The sequence below is a fragment of the Magnolia sinica genome, chromosome 1 (genome assembly GCF_029962835.1).
Source record: "Magnolia sinica isolate HGM2019 chromosome 1, MsV1, whole genome shotgun sequence".
Taxonomy (NCBI): Eukaryota; Viridiplantae; Streptophyta; class Magnoliopsida; order Magnoliales; family Magnoliaceae; genus Magnolia; species Magnolia sinica.
Genome location: NC_080573.1, coordinates 9,836,724 through 9,852,879, shown reverse-complemented (window position 1 = coordinate 9,852,879; position 16,156 = coordinate 9,836,724). Strand labels below are relative to the sequence as shown.

The window sequence follows — 16,156 nt, the reverse complement described above, 5'->3', positions numbered from 1 at the left end:
CTAGGCGGTGGAGTTGGAGAGGTGACGATGTGAGAGATGTGTTGCTATTTCTTTGAAACAGGTGTGAGGGCGAGATGTTAGTGAGCAGGTGGCTATAGTAATGCGTGGATGGCTGGGATCACTCCACGTGGTCTAGATAAGGGAGAGGCCAATGGGGTATTAACATGTGTATTCTTGGCTAGCTGCAAGGATACAATATTTAAGCAGTGACGTTAGGGGGATGTGTCTGGAGGTGTAATTATTACAGATTTGAAGGCATTAATGGGTGTTATGCCTGAGATGCCATGTGGTCACTCTCTCTCGATGAGGGACGATGGGTGTCAGGGGGTTAGCGTTAGCAGGTTTGACGACGACGACGATGGAGAGAGGCCCTGGTGTCAAAAGGGTTGTAGGAGGGGTTATCAAGGTGCCTGTTGCCAGCCACAAGCTCTCTTTAGTTGATGTGTGTCCTCTTTCCACTTGGTTTGCCTAGACAATTGTGGGGTTAGGGAGAGGAGGCCATGTGCCCATGTGACGTCTTTAGCTCCTGTCGCCTCTTGCTTCTTATATATAGTTCGAGATGAATAACTTAGCTTTTTCCCAAGGTATTCCGCATCGGTAATGGTAGCTGTACTGGTCACCATCATTACCGATACGGGTATCAGCCATAACAGCCAATAAGGGAGCGTAACGACCATTACGACCATCGTTATGGTTGAAAAAAAAATTGCCAAAAAAATTCAGAAAAATATCTAAAAAATTCAAAATATTGTAAATATTCCAATTATGTATTCAATTTTTGTTTTAAAAATGTTTGTAATAGTGTAACAGTCCACCCTTTGGTGAGAGTGTTGTATCGAGTTATCTGGTGTATTTATGAACATGGTTATATGTTTCTAATGTTTACACATTACAATCAAGCATTAGAACTAGAAATCGGAAAAAAGAGCATAAATATCACTTTTCAATTTTTTGAAAAAATAGCCCTCGGAGCTTCTATTCACTCAAATCGTTTCAATATATGGTTTTAATCCTAAAAACTATAGTAAGAGTGGTCAAAATTTGTTGTAGAATGATTCAAGAGTGTTTGGAATGAGAAAAAGTGGAAAAATGAATTTAAATAAAAAAGAAGAGGCCATTTTTCGACTGTTACGGGGGTAACAATCATTTTGCCCTGTAAAGGCGGATACGGTCCCAAAAAACCAACTACCCCATTTTACTCCCGTATCGTGTAACTGTCACGGCCATTACCTATATGTATTGGCCTTTATGGCCGTATCGTAATGGATACGGAACACCTTCCTTCCTGAAGGCAATAACCCCATCTACAATTCTGATTATTCCTCTCCTCAAACCTCAACCTCACCTTCCCCTGAAGGTTTCCACATTCCTGCTTCTTCCATTTCCATTTCCTTCCTTGACGACCCCATTCTTAACGCCGATGTTGATGACCTTTGGCTCATTGAGTCTTCTGAGGTTGGGTTGCTCTCTTTGGTGGCAGTTCCTGACCCCTTGGCCTCCAGATGTGGTAGAGATGGGCTGTTTGAGATGGTGGTTAGGAAGGAGCTGTTTATCTTATAGCAAGTGTTTGAGGGAAGATGAGATCAAATGTCGTCAGCAGTCGATAGCCCTTTGGTTCAAAGAAGGCGATAAGAATGCTTAGTTCTTTCACGACATTGCTAGTTCCTGTGCTAATAAAATTTCGTCTTTGACGATTGAGGACATGTGCATTGAAGATAAAGAGCAAATTTGTTCAGCCATTGTCAATTTCTATTCGAAGGTCCTCTCTAAGGAGGAGTGGAATCGGCCATCCGTTGATAATTTGGATTTTAATTATATCTTTCCTAATGATGTGGAGTTGTTGGAGTGTATAGTTTCAGAAAAAGAAGTTAGGCATGCTGTTTCAGCCCTTGGAAGGGATAATGCTCTGGGGCCAAATGGGTACCCCATGCCCTTTTTTAAAAAAGTTTTCTAGGAAGTTATTAAGGATGACCTTTTGAGTTTAGATGTTGAGTTCTTTGCGTCTGGGTGGCTGCCAAAGGAAATGGGAAGTTTGTTCATTGCCTTAATTCCTAAGGTTGAGGGAGCTATATGTCTCAAAGATTTCTGCCCCATTAGTCTTGTCAGCAGTCTCTATAAGATCATCGCTAAAGTCTTGGCCCAAAGGTTCAAGTCTGTCCTCTTGAAGGTAGTCTCTACCTCTTAAAGTGCTTTCATCCTTGATAGGTAAATCATTGATAGTGTCGAGCTTATGAATGTATTGATGCATGTCATTGGGATGGTATGAAAGGGATTGTCTGTAAGCTGGATCCTGAGAAGGCTTATGATTATGTAGACTGAGGTTTTCTGGACGACATTTTGGTAGGTTAGGGTTTGGGGTAAAATGGAGATCTTGGATTCATTCTTGTATCTCCTCAATCAATTTCTCAGTCCTCATTAATGGGTCTCCATTTGGTTTCTTCAAAGCTTCTAGGGTCTTCGTCAGGGAGACCCCCTATCCCCTTTTCTTTTTTTGGTCACGTTCAAGGCTCCAAGTAAAATGCTTAGCAAGGGGCAGTCGGTGGTACTTTTTGAGGGTTTTAAGGTTGCGAATGTTGCTTTTCCAAATTTCTCATCTCTAATTTGCTGATGACCCACTCATTTTTTTGTGATGCGGTGGAGTCTAAGGTCAATAATCTATGTAAAATCATTTGTTGCTTTGAGTTAGTTTCGGCCCTAAAAGTTAATGTCCAAGAGTGAAATCTAGGGGTTCATTTGGAGATGGGGGAAGTCAAATCGTTGGTGAAAATTTTGGTTGCTGGGCCGGGTCCTTTCCATCAACTTATTTTGGGCTCTTTGTATCGGTAAACTTGCTAAACACTTTTGGGATGTAGTCACAAAAAAATGGAGAGGAAGTTGTCGCCTTGGAAAGGTAGACTTCTGTCCTTCGTAGGTAGATTTACTGTAATCAAGCCTGCTTTATTGAACCTTTCAATTTATTTTATGTCTTTATTTTGTTTCTCTAAGTCAGTTCTCCTTATAATTGTTAAGATGTGGAGGATTTTCTCTGGTAGGGTGGAGCATTAAAAGGGAAGTTCCATCTATTAAGTTTGTGGGAGGTTTGTAGGCCTTTTAAGGAGGGTGGGGTGGGTATTAGGAGGCTTGAGGGTGTGAACTCTGCTTTGCTGGTAAAATGGGCCCGGAGTTTTGGGGTGGAGGAGGGGAATCTATGGAGATCGGTTGTAGCTGGCAAGTATGGGCTTTCCAATATGGGGTGGTGGATCAGGGAGGCTTCTTTCTATAGAGCCTCCTTTTACTGGAAATCGATTGCAAGGTTGGCCGGAATTATTTTTTTTCATCTGATCGGGTTCTCAGTTGGAGAGGGGGGAAGCGTTCACTTCTGGGATGATATTTGGTTCGAGGAGTCTACCCTCAAGTATGATTTTCTTGCTACCGTGACTTGTGAGGTTATGTCTGATTCATTATATCTCGGTGGCCAAATGCTTTTCGAGTTAGAATCAAGGAGGTGTTTGGCTTGTTCCTTGTCGTTGGAATCTCTTGGATGTCGAAGTCGAAGAGCTGGTGAGACTTCTATCTCATCTCAGTGGTCTCTGTCCAAATCTTGGAACCTGGTTGAAAGATTGGTCGGGTGGATTATGAGTTCACTCCTTCCTTGAAGTTCTTTCATCTCCTACTTTTGAAGCTAAAGGTAGCTTCATGGGTTGTGTTTGGAGGTACAGAGCCCCTCCAAAGGATGTTGTCTTTGCGTAGCTTGCGAGAAGGAACAGCGTGCTAACTGTTGATAACTTGTGTAGAAGGGGTTTGGTGTTACCTAATGCTGGCATCCTTTGTTTGAAGGATGAGGAATTGGCAGAGCATATTTTCATTCACTGTCCTTTTGTGAAGGGGGCCTAGGATTGTACTCTCCCAGCTTTTAATGTTTCTTGGGTTATGCCTAAGTCTATGGAAGTGCTGTTTCTTTTGTGGCATGAAGGGGTTCCTCAGTCCAAAGAAAGGTCTAAGTGGCAGCTTACTTCGTTTGTGGTTCTGTGGTCTATCTGGTTGGAAAGGAACAACAACTATTTCAGGAACAGTAGTGAATCCATAGCTATCATTGTTAGGAAGGTGTTTTTCTTTTTCTTTTTGTTATTATTGATCAAGGAATGTGATCCTTGAGTTTTAGTTGTTAGGTTTGTAAGGCTCTTTGGGTTTTCTTTTCTTTTGTTGTTTCTTGCCTTCGGGTGCTTTCAGTAAATTCATTAAATCTCCCCCACCCCCAAATAAAAAAATAAAAATAAATCTAGCAAACACCCATATTATTGTATTAGAATTAAGGCAACACCTATCTATTATTGTTGGAATCATGTGGCCATCAATCAGGTCTTTCTAAATGTGGATCGACCGGCATCACATGGCCTGGGTATATCAGGTCTATTGTATGGATTTTGTCACGAAGCAACGCTCTAGAACAAACTCCAAAGTTTTCTGCTGGTGCTGGGCGCGGATCATGTTCCTTTTGGTATAACCTCCACCATATGTTTGATGAGCTAAGCTATGGAACTAACCTTGGGGCATGCATGCCATGCTCTAGCTCTTACATGTCTGACAAACTTGACTATTATGCCCTTGTCATTTGTTTGTTATCCTCTTTAATTTAAAGCTGTAGCTTCATTCTGTTATTATTCCGAATTTTCCTTTTTCCGCTATTAATTGAACTCATATGGTAATCAGACAATGGTTGTTAACTTCTCTGTGCTTAAATATGCATATGCAGGGAGCAATATGCTATATGGAAACAAGAATGCAGGGACATGGACCCTGTTGTTGGTAGTGGCAGGATTATCACAGCGCCCATAATCACTGAGGATGGTGTGCCCATTCAAGATCCTTTGGTACTTCTAGAAGCTAATCGAAACAAGGACGATGGTAGCACTGAGGACTCGCAGCATTCTGATGGAAATGGATTGCAAGAAACTGCTTCAAATGATTTAGGTCCAAATTCTGCTAATGTTGCGGAAAGGTTGACAGACAAGAAAATAATCCAGTGGAAGCTTACCCTACATCAAATAGGTACTAATGGTTGAAAAGATGGTACTTCTTTCTATTGATTTTATGTTTCTGTTTCACCTTGGATAATTTCGCTCCTGACTGCTAGCCACATTGTGGACACATTGTATATCCTCATTTTTCTACTTCATTTGGGGAAATCGATTTGGCGGCTTCAGTAATTTCACTTTCTAAACTGAAAAATACTGTACTGTGATCTACTGAAGGCGCCTCTTGTACATCCATGTGATTGAAACTGTGATCTTCAACAGGAACTATCTGAACTCACAAGCGATGAATATGTTTTGAGAATTGTATGGTGACCTCGAATTTCCTAACATTATAGGACAAGGTAGAAAGATCACTTCATTTCCTTAAAGTCTTAAAATTCCCAGTAAGCATCTTGATATAAATGTTATGGGATTTATCATCGCCAGATGACTCCTAGTATACATGTTTGTTGGTCTTTTACAGTGCCTTTGGTAGTAGCTTCTCATTCAAAATAGAAGCAATTTTACACTTTAGAATAGCTACTATTTTGTAAGAGAAGCTGCTATAAGTAGCTTCTGGTGGTGTTACCTACACACCCTTAACTTATCCAAGGTATTCAATAATGTTAATGGTGGCCGTAATGGCCACTGTTGTTACCATTATGATACGGGATGTAACAGCCATTACTTCCATTTAAAAATAAATAAATGAATAAATAAAATTGGCTGGTAATGGACCGTTATGGGCCATTTTTCTGTGGTGGTCGTTGTGGCCCCATAATGCGTAATGGTGTCCATCGTTACCATTATGTAATGGCTGTTACATAACAGTTTTTGCACACCTTGAATTTATCTCATTTTTTGTGATGCTAGAACAATGGCCTTCCATGAAAATGATGCATGTTCCAATTTTGAACTGTAATGTAGTGGTGATCACCAGCCATAGATATTGTAAAAATGTCGACTAGCTGCATACTAGATAACGAGGAAGGCACGCGATACCTTGAATAAACTTTCTTCATGAAAGTGATGATACTTTGAGATATTTAATGCATTTGTGAAAGATAGGACTTGATGCAATTTGAATGGTACTTGTAGTTGCAAAGTTCCGGATAGGAGAGACGACAAATGCGAAAATAGAACGAGTGAAGGAAGAAAGAAAGAAAATAGTGGAATTAGACATTGTCATAGGACCATGATGACAGAAATAAAAAGGACCAAGCTCAAGCTCCTATCTTGGATGGCAATATCCCAGCTGGAATCAACTCAAGCAATTCATGGCCCTGGGAAAGTGAAGGTCATTGGCCAGTAGTTGACATGTCTTATTTGTAATCTATTTGCAGGCAATTTTAGATCTTGATCTTTAATTCAATTTTGTTTTTCAAATAAACAGTTTTTTTTTTTTGCACTATATGTTTTTAACATTCCACCTTTTCATTAAGATTCACAGACTCAAGTTAATAGTCATATAGTTAAAATGGTTAGGGGCACCATTACTAATGATAGCGTGCAACATGATAAGAACTTTTTCCACTGAATGCTTTGATTCGTCATTTATCTTTTAATGGGTTTGAGAAATGATTCTATTGGGTGGGAGATGAGGATTGTAGTCATAAGTACTGTGACTGAATTGGAGACTTACTGGCATCGGATGGTAAAAACTCTTCCCGTATTCTAGAACTTATTTTATATACACAGAATTGTAATGTCTAATGAATGAATTGGTATTTATGCTAGGTCTTGATGTGCTTCGGACTGACAGAACATTGGTGTTCTATGAGAAGCAAGAAAATCTGTCAAAGCTTTGGGACATTCTTGCAGTTTATGCGTGGCTTGATAAAGATGTTGGCTACTGTCAAGGTGGGTGATCACTTGATCAGCATAAAAATGCAGCTTTTGTGAATTAAATGAAGTTATTACTTGAGGGACATTTGGGTGCTATAGCTTCCCGAGGCTGACAAGATGCACAGGGCGGCTGAATCATGGTTGAGAGAGAAACTAACCACGGTTTTGACTTCGATCAGTGAAATCAGGAATATGCTAGCTTGCTGTTAGTGTGCTTAATGTGGGTTGCATTTTCTGTACTGTCAAGCACATTATGTTGGCTTTGAGAACCCTGTCAACCATAATCTGGAATACACCCAAATTATACCCATATCTTACTAATCTGAAGAAAAATTGGCGTTGCTATCTCTAGCCAAGGTATTCCATAACGGTAACTTTACCTTTACAATACAGGGTGTAACAGCCATTATGGAGGCCGCAATCGTCGTTACAATCTCTCTCTCTCTCTCTCTCTCTCTCTCTCTCTCTCTCTCTCGGAAAAAAAAAAAAAGGTCCTGAAAAACCTGTATCAGCCCCGTAATGGACCGTTATGGCCTCTACGGGGGGCGTAATGGGCTGTTATGGGGGCTGTAATAGCCTTTACGGGTCATTTTTTTTTTCCATTATGGCCGTTACGGCCTTTACGACCCTGTAACATGTAACCAGTGTTCGAAGTATCGGTATCACTACAAGTTTCACTAGCAAGGGATACAGAAACAATATCGATATCGCCGATAATATCGCTGATAACCGGAAATATGGGGAAACATGGGAAAAACAGTGGAATTTTCAGCTAAACTTCAGGAGATGTTAAAATGTACATAGTTGTATATTTAGAAATTTAAAAAAAAAAATTGCAAAAAGAATACATACGTAACAAGTTTCCATTTAATGGGGCCTTAAAAGCAAGTGTCGTTGTAAGAAATTAGTCCAACCATCCCATCCAGCCTATTTAACCATCCAACTATCCATCGATATTGCAAAATATCAACAACACATGATATTTCACTAAGAAATCAATAATAATTGGAAAGGAAACAAAAGATTGTGGTCTCAATATCACGCATGTTGCGATATTGATAATATCGAGATATTATTAATATTATCAATGAAAAATTGAACACTACATACAACCATGTGCCTATCAAAAAGAAAAAGAAATAATTTTTTTTCTAATAAACAAAATTCTGATGATATCAATACGTTGGTGATATTATTGAATATCATTGATACACTTATGATACATGCATTACCTAGAATTTATATAGTCGAAAATATTGGCGATACATTGGCGATATTGATGCATTGGCAATACAAGCAACATGCAGAATTTACATAGTTGAAAATATTGACGATTACATTAGCGATATTGATACGTTGGCAATGCTTAGTGATACATTACTAATATCTAGAATTTCTGATACTACCAGCGTTATCGGTATCGCTACCAATGTTATCGGTATCGCTGAGCTGGAGATAAAGATAATATCGAAGATATTTCAATAATATCAGAGATCATTCGAACACTGCATATAACAGTTGCCACCGTTACCTTTACGCAACGGCCTTTACAGCCCCATAATGGCCTTTATGGCACTCCATGTCTCTAGCCTTTTTTGATTGAGGAAAGTCTTTTCAGAATATCATAGGTTTCTTCCTCTCTTCTGTTTTCCTTTGTTCTGCCCTCATTTGACATTTTCTCTTTTAAGGGGCTAGACCATATCCTTAAATTCAAGAATGTTTCTGTATTTAATTAAAAAGGCGTGGTTGATTTATGTAATATGTACTTTTTATAATGCTCAATTACTACGATCATCTTTCTGTTTTACTATTTGTACGAAATGCTAAAATACATATATTTATGACATTGGTGAACAGGAATGAGCGATCTTTGTTCCCCTATGATAATCCTTCTTGATGATGAAGGAGATGCATTTTGGTGCTTCGAGCGCTTGATGCGCAGATTGGTATATATTTTTCAACCTGTTGCTTCTTATTGGTCCAAATATGAGTGTTCTTTTGAGTTGCTTTGTAGTTCTTCAAAAGAATCATAAGATTCATGGCTCTACCGGATTACTTTTAGGGCCTGTTTGATTTTCCAGTGCACTGGTAAATACCAGGGAAAAGAGTAATAATTATTTCCCTGTGTATTTACAACGCACCTGATTTGACTACTTACTTTTTTGACACACAAACCGAAAATATTACAAAATATATATGGGTCCCACTGTGATGCATTTCGCTTATCCACACCGTTCATCCATTATGCCTTTTGAATTTATAGTATGAGCAAAAAAATGAGTTATATCCAAGACTCAAGTGGGCCACACCATATGAAAACAGGAATCGAATACTTACCGTTAAAAACTTTGTGAGGCCACTGTTTCTTTTGGTGTGGGCCACCTGAGTGTTGAATCATCCTCATTTTTTGGCTCATGCCTCAAAATATTGTGCTAAAACATATGGACGGAATTGATATATCATATACATTACCTTGAGGTTCAAAAATTTTAAATAGTTATTTTGAACCGGTTCCCAATGCAGAAGTTTCCCTGGATTTTCAAATGCATGAAATGGTAATGATTACCCATTTCCTGGGTATTTAGCCAAGCTCTTGAAAATCAAACACGCCCTTAAGGTGCAGACAACCATTGATCTCACATACCCTTTTGAGGGTTCATATATCTTTAGGATGTTGCATTTATGCTACTCTTTATATGCTTCTTTTTTCTTTTCAATAACGCAATTTTGGATGAGCAGCTACCCTTTTATTATTGTTTATATTGGAATTTCTTTTTTCCTTCACCTTATTATCTGAACACATGCATTTTAATCTGTCATCATGTCTTCAAACGCATGCATATGTATGTTTTTCTGTAATAGGGCTGTACTCCAATGGTATCAATACCACCAACACCACATGTTGTGGTGGTATTGGGCTATTGTGGGGCCTGCATGATGTGTGCATCTGATCCACCAACTATCATTTTCACTCCCCTCATGTTCACTGTAGAGCCCAAAAATCAGGCTGCTCCAAGACTCAGATGGTCCACACCATGTGAAACAATTTTGGATCATGCTTGCAACCTTTAAATTCACATTTTGTGGTCCACTTGAGTTTTGCAATGGCCTGACTTTTGGTGTGTCCCTTCATCCTGGTGGGGCAAGTCCGATGAGTGTCTGGTTTACATGTACACAAGATGGTGTACCCTACAAATATGTCGGGAGGTTTTATTGGTTGATCGTCCACTCCCAACTATCCCTTCAGGTGTAGCCCACTTGTGTTTGTGGTCGGGCTGATCTTTTAGCCCATGGCCTAAAATTGATGTGTGATCCATTAGACAAGGTGGATCTGATGTACACATCATGTGGGCCATACCATGTGAGTGTTTTCCATTACACACATGTATAGGGGAATGATCCCTTGCAATTGACTCTTACCGCAGAGTTGAGTTGTGTGGGCCCCACCATGATATGTGCATGACATCCAATCTGAACATCAGGTTGGCCTAGTTGTGTTTGGGTACGAACCCAAAAATAGGCCAATTGGTGACTTAGATGGGCCACATTATAGGGAAACAATTGAAAGGGGATACCAGGTGTTCACTATGATTGGGGCCCACTATGTTGCTTATACTTTATATGCCATCTGGTCCATTCAGCTGATGCATCCCATGACATGCCAAAACACAGGCCATTCCAACAGTTAAGTGGCCCAATGCGAGCAAGGGTTGGTGTCCCCTCCTAATTGTTTCCCTGTATTGTGGCCTACTTGGTTCATGTATATAGGTGATTTTTTTTGGGCCCCAACCATAACCAAGTGCACCTGATGAATGGAATGGTCTCAATTACACGCATCATGGTGGGGCCCACGCAACTTGACTTGATGGTAAGCTGCAATGGAGTTGACCATGTGTGTCTATAGGGGGTGACACCCACCATTGATTGTGTATGGGGCTCACCATGCTGTGTGTATGCAATCCAATCCATTCACTTGATGCATCCCACCGGCCAGGTTGAAGGACATGCTAAGAATCAAGCCATTACAACACTCAGGTGAACCCCAATGCAAACATCACAGGAGGGCATCCCAGCCCAACTGTTTTCCTGTGGTGGGGCTCATGAGCCATGGATTGGTGGATGGAATGGATTTTCATTCAGACATCACAGTAGGAGCCACACAACAAAGTACTACTGTAGCTTATGGTAGTGTTGGCAGTTGCACTACTGGATCATTCTCCATATGCAGAGAAATGTCCCCCATATGCACACACACGTGTGGGCACACACATAGTTAATAATAATAAAACGTATCCCAAGACCTTGACAGTTCTTGATCAAATCCAGCTACCAACTCATATTTGTAGTAATGTAGTTAAGAATTTTGGATAGATTTGTTATAACTCGTAAGTCATGACCCTCAGTCATAATTCGTAAGTCACAAGGGCCTGTTTGATTTTTCAAATCCTCCGGAAATGCATTGCAAATGGGTAATAATTATTTCCTTTGGAAATCACCGCATCATTCTTGAGGGTTGATTTGACGTATACTTTTTTCAATGCTAAAATCAAGGATGCTGCCAAATATGTGGGGTCCACCATGATGTATGTGACTTATCCACACCGTCCATCCATTATGCCAACTGAGTTTAGGGCATGAACCAAAAAATGAGGCAAATCCAAATTTCAAGTGGACCACACCACATGAAAAAGGGAATCGAACACCCACCATTAAAAACTTCTTGGGGCCACTATTTACTTTGGTGTGGGCCACTTCAATGTTGGATGTGCCTCATTTTTTGGCTCATGCCTCAAAATGTTCCAGTAAAATGGATGGACAACATGGATATGTCATATACATCACGGTGGGGCCCACAAATTTAAGCCAATGCTTTTGGACCATTTTTCGACGCGGAAATACCTGCCTATTTTCAAACAGGGTGAAATTGTAATAATTGGTTATTTACAGGGCATTTACAGTGAATTTGGAAAATCAAGCAGGCCCTAAATGTCCATTCATGTCTAAAATATAGCACTAGAATCTAGTGGAATATGTCAAATTCGGTTGCGGACTATCATAACTGTGAAAGGAATCTAGTGGCCTTATTCCAGTTTGTGATCTCATGATTTCGAAATTTGTTTTTCATCTTTGCAAGCTTCCTTAACAGAATCCTTGAGATATAGAGGTAGATCCTGGGGAGATATTTCCATGCCTTGGTGGTTCATGTCCCCCTTTCCCCTTTTGGGGCTGTTTGTTAAAATTCCTTTTGCTGTTGCCAAGAAAATAAAACAAAAGAAAATGAAGAAGCATAGAGGTCTTGGCTGTTGTATTATTGAGCTGCAATGGAGCTACTACTGGTCACTCCTTCAATGAATTGTACTTAACTAAACAGTCTAAATTTTTTCCCGCCAGTTAACTCATAACAGCACGAGGGTTTGCTTTATATTAATTACTTCCAGATTCTGCCATTTTCTCCTACTATGGATCTAGAACAGTAGGAATGGAGCACCAGCATTTTTATACATATTCAAGCCACCTCTTGAAGTGGATACACCAATCTTATGGCACCTGCCTTCAACATTCTAGTTTCTAATACCACCCATGTAGCATAATTTGTTTAGCTTCCCTTTCTCTATATAATACGCTGTTTGGAAATTGGAATATTTAGAAAAGGTTACCCCCACATTTATACAGGAGATAAATAACAATATATCCCATCCTAGAAGGAAAAAAAAAAAAAAAAGAGAGAAGAAAAGAAAAGAAAAGAAAAGAAAAGAGGGAAAGGTGGTTCCTAGGAATTGCAACCACAAACTATAGAGGGTCAATTACAGTTCCTATGAGAATTCACATTGAAAGTGCACATCACCAATTTAAATTGGGAGCATCAGGTGAAATGGAAGATCCTACAGCTAAGCCCTGATGGTATTATCTCCTTCTCAAGGTACTAGGATTGCATTTCTTGGACATTCCATCTCATGAGTTATTAGGGGAATTAATTTGTTCAGTAAAGTCAAGATTTAAAAATTAATCTGTACTGATATAATCCTTCAAAAGAAGAAAAAAAAATTACTGATGTAGTTTCTTTCCATGACACTCAAGTTAGCATGTGGAAATTAATTGACTGCTTCCTAATATTTCTTTCTTTATATGAGAATCTATTCTTTTGTTTTTTTTTTTTGGACTGCAGTAGCTTGTGGACTTTTTCATTTTAAATTTCAAGTTGCTTATGATATGTATTTTGAAAATTTAAAGCGAGGAAATTTCAGATGCACAGAGAGTTCAGTTGGGGTGGAGAGTCAACTTAACAGTCTTGCATCAATTACTCAAGTTCTTGACCCGAAGCTTCATCAACACTTAGGTACAGTTTATGTTCGTGTGTCTACCAATATTTGGGAGCTTTTCTTCACTGTTAATCAAGCGATTCCTGCATGCGCTATTTCTAAAATTGCATGGTTGATAATTATGATGAAAGATTGATCAATGCACATGCTGAGTTGATCTCGTCCCCTTCAGGGTTTTTTTTTTTTTCATGTTCATGCATTTTCTAAGTCAACTAAAATTTGGTTATGAAATCCCTAAAACCTGCGGGGCAATATTTATTATTTTTATTATTTTTTAAGGAGGGATACTTTATTAGAAAGACAAAAAAAAAAAAAAAAAAAAAAAAAAAAAAAAAAAAAAAACAAAAAACAAAAACAAACAAGGCTACAGGGACAAGAGGGTGCATGGGGCATGATGACAAATCATCAATCTCAAGAAAAGGTGGGCTTAGCTCCCTAATTTCCACAAACAGGTCTTTGCTGTACTTGGCAAAGGCTCTTCGGTTCAGGAACCTGATCAATGACCTTCATAGTGTTTTGGAAAACCACTTTCAGTGGGTTAATTTTGTTGCAAAACATACTGTTGTTGCATTTTTTTTCCCCCATACTGTCCAAATCCTTGTTGACAGAGCAAGTCTCCATGATCTTCTTTCTTGTTCCTGAACAACCCCCATGCCACACTTGGAGGACTGCAATTGACCTTGCCATCACCTTGACTATCCTGAGTAAGATTGGAAAACCTCTACCAAAAAGCCCTCCACAATATCTCCTTTGGGGATCAGGAATTGGTGATAAATTCTGATGGTATAAAGATCAAATTCAATCCAGGTTGGTAGTGGTAATCCTTCTTCTCATCTCAGTCGGTTGATGAGGTTGCAGACTTGCAATTGCTGAAATTGGGGATGATCCTTGTTAAAAAAGTGGGTGGACGTTGGTTAGAATAAGAAGGGAAAACAAATGCCTCTCAGTGGGAGGGATGGGTGACATTGTTCCTTTCCAAACTTCCTTGTATCCTTCATTGACAGGGTTAGAAGAGGATGTCTTTAAGATGGTAGGCTCATTTGGCAAGGTGGTGATCCCCAAGTCTAGAGGCTCTGGGAGTGCACACGCACGCACGCACGCAATTAAAAAAAAAAAAAAAAACAAATCCACCCTTGGCTGTTAGATTGGTGTGGCCTCCTCATCTTCGAATCTCTGTGGATGGGTGAAGTATGGCCACAATGGTCGAAGAGTAGTCCGGGTGGTGGAAGATGGCGGCCAAAAGGCTATTAGGGTGTGTTCATCAATCTTTGCTCTGGGTAAACACAGGTTGGAGTATAGCTTAGTTGGACATCGATCAGAAGAGAAGGCCTCTAGTCTCTTCATCGAAAGGTGAATTGCAGAGAAGTCGAAGGTGAAGTCTGCAAAAGCCAGGAGGCTGGGAATTCTAAGATGTAGATCCAGATATCCAATTCTGTTGAGGTTGTGAAGTGCTAAAAGGAGAGGGCATTTGCTTGAAAGCGTCTATTTATGACTTCACTAGGTGGATGGAGACAGGGGAATGCTAATGGACTAGAGGAGGTGGGTTCACCTATATAACATTGTATTGGTTGCTTGGGCCCCTGAATCCTTAACAACACTGGGTGATTGTTGGGGTAGTTGAGAAGGTTGATCCTTGATTCCTATCCATGGAGTTTATGGAGTATTCTAGGGTTAGAATCAAGTAGGTGAAGTGCTAGGACGGAAGATTGCAGGTAAAGCTTCGGCTAGAGAACATATGCTTCCAGATCGATGTAGTGATTGACCGAGGTCTATTAGTATTGGAAAATATGGTAGGGTGCTCGAGAAAAGTAATGAGTTGGGGGTTTTGCTTGATCTAGTAGGTGACGAGGTCTCGGTGGGAATTCAATCAAGTGTTGAAGATGTGAATGGGGACAAGGGAGTTTTGCTTTCAGGGGGAGAATTCCACGGTGCAGATCAAGGGGTTTTTCAATGCGTTGGGTACTTGGGTTGTACCTGTTGGGAACTGTGGCAGACAATGGAGTTCTAAATTTGGTGTTCTACGAACCACTGGTGGAGCCTAGGGACAGCTTCCGGGCAGTTGTTGGTGTCTTAGTCTTCAAGGATCCCATTGTTTCAAAGTTCAAATTTGAGTATTTTTCCTAGCATGTGAAAGGTGCAACTGTCCTCATGAGACATTGCCACCAATGCTGCTTGAGGTTGATGTTGATAATGTCTCTATCCCAGCACGTGGTGAGCCTATGAGTTGTGCAATTGAGAAGCTAGGGCTTGAAGGGCATTCTGATCTTGAGGGTTAAAATGGGGCCCTTGCTTCCTGGGACTTTAATAGCTGGTCAGATGTGGCCAGCTCACATGTGGGCGGTGTTGTTTTTTCATCAGAGGGGGTGAAACATATGCTCTTGCTTGTCTTTTACTATTACCCTGCATAGTAATTACTCTTTGGACCTGGTTCATGTGGACAGCATTGTCTTCCCTCTGGTTCCTTTAGATGATCGTGCACCTGGAGACAAAAGGGACCCGCTATCTCGACATCCAGATGCAACGACTCCCATTCATAGTCCTCACAATGATTCCACATCTAGTGTTCTGTCACCTTCTCCCAATGGTGGCTATGTTGGTGGCTGTTGGTGTATTAGTCCCTCTGCTGTTAGGAATCTGCAGCTTACAAAAAATTGTTGTTAGGAACTGGTTTCGATGACATCAATCTCTACTTTCTGTACAGAAAGTAGTAGAGACTAGAGGGTAAGGAAACAATTGCTTCAGTTCAGGATTTAACAACCACTACTGAAGCTGATGAATTTATCAAACCAACTTATGGATACCTCTAACAAGGCTGCAGCTAAAGATAGATCCAAAACATTCATCTGCAAGATAGGGATGACAAAGCTACATTCCCCAGTCATAATCGAAAAAAAAAATGTGTATAATAGTTCTGCTTCATAATCAGGTCATTGGTCTCAGGGATCATATGGTCTTTTGTATGTTACATATTTGTTTCCATTGATTTTCATGATAGAA

General features: G+C 40.0%; 1 protein-coding gene across 1 annotated transcript in view; it reads left to right on the top strand.

Moving 5' to 3' along the window:
* Window positions 1-16,156, top strand: part of LOC131239224 (rab GTPase-activating protein 22-like) — a 66,911-nt gene that overhangs the window by 46,518 nt on the left and 4,237 nt on the right. The window contains exons 4-7 of the mRNA XM_058236828.1: window positions 4,733-5,028; window positions 6,732-6,854; window positions 8,697-8,785; window positions 13,071-13,176. Coding sequence (XP_058092811.1) covers window positions 4,733-5,028; window positions 6,732-6,854; window positions 8,697-8,785; window positions 13,071-13,176 — 614 coding nt within the window. The remainder of the gene's footprint in view (window positions 1-4,732; window positions 5,029-6,731; window positions 6,855-8,696; window positions 8,786-13,070; window positions 13,177-16,156) is intronic.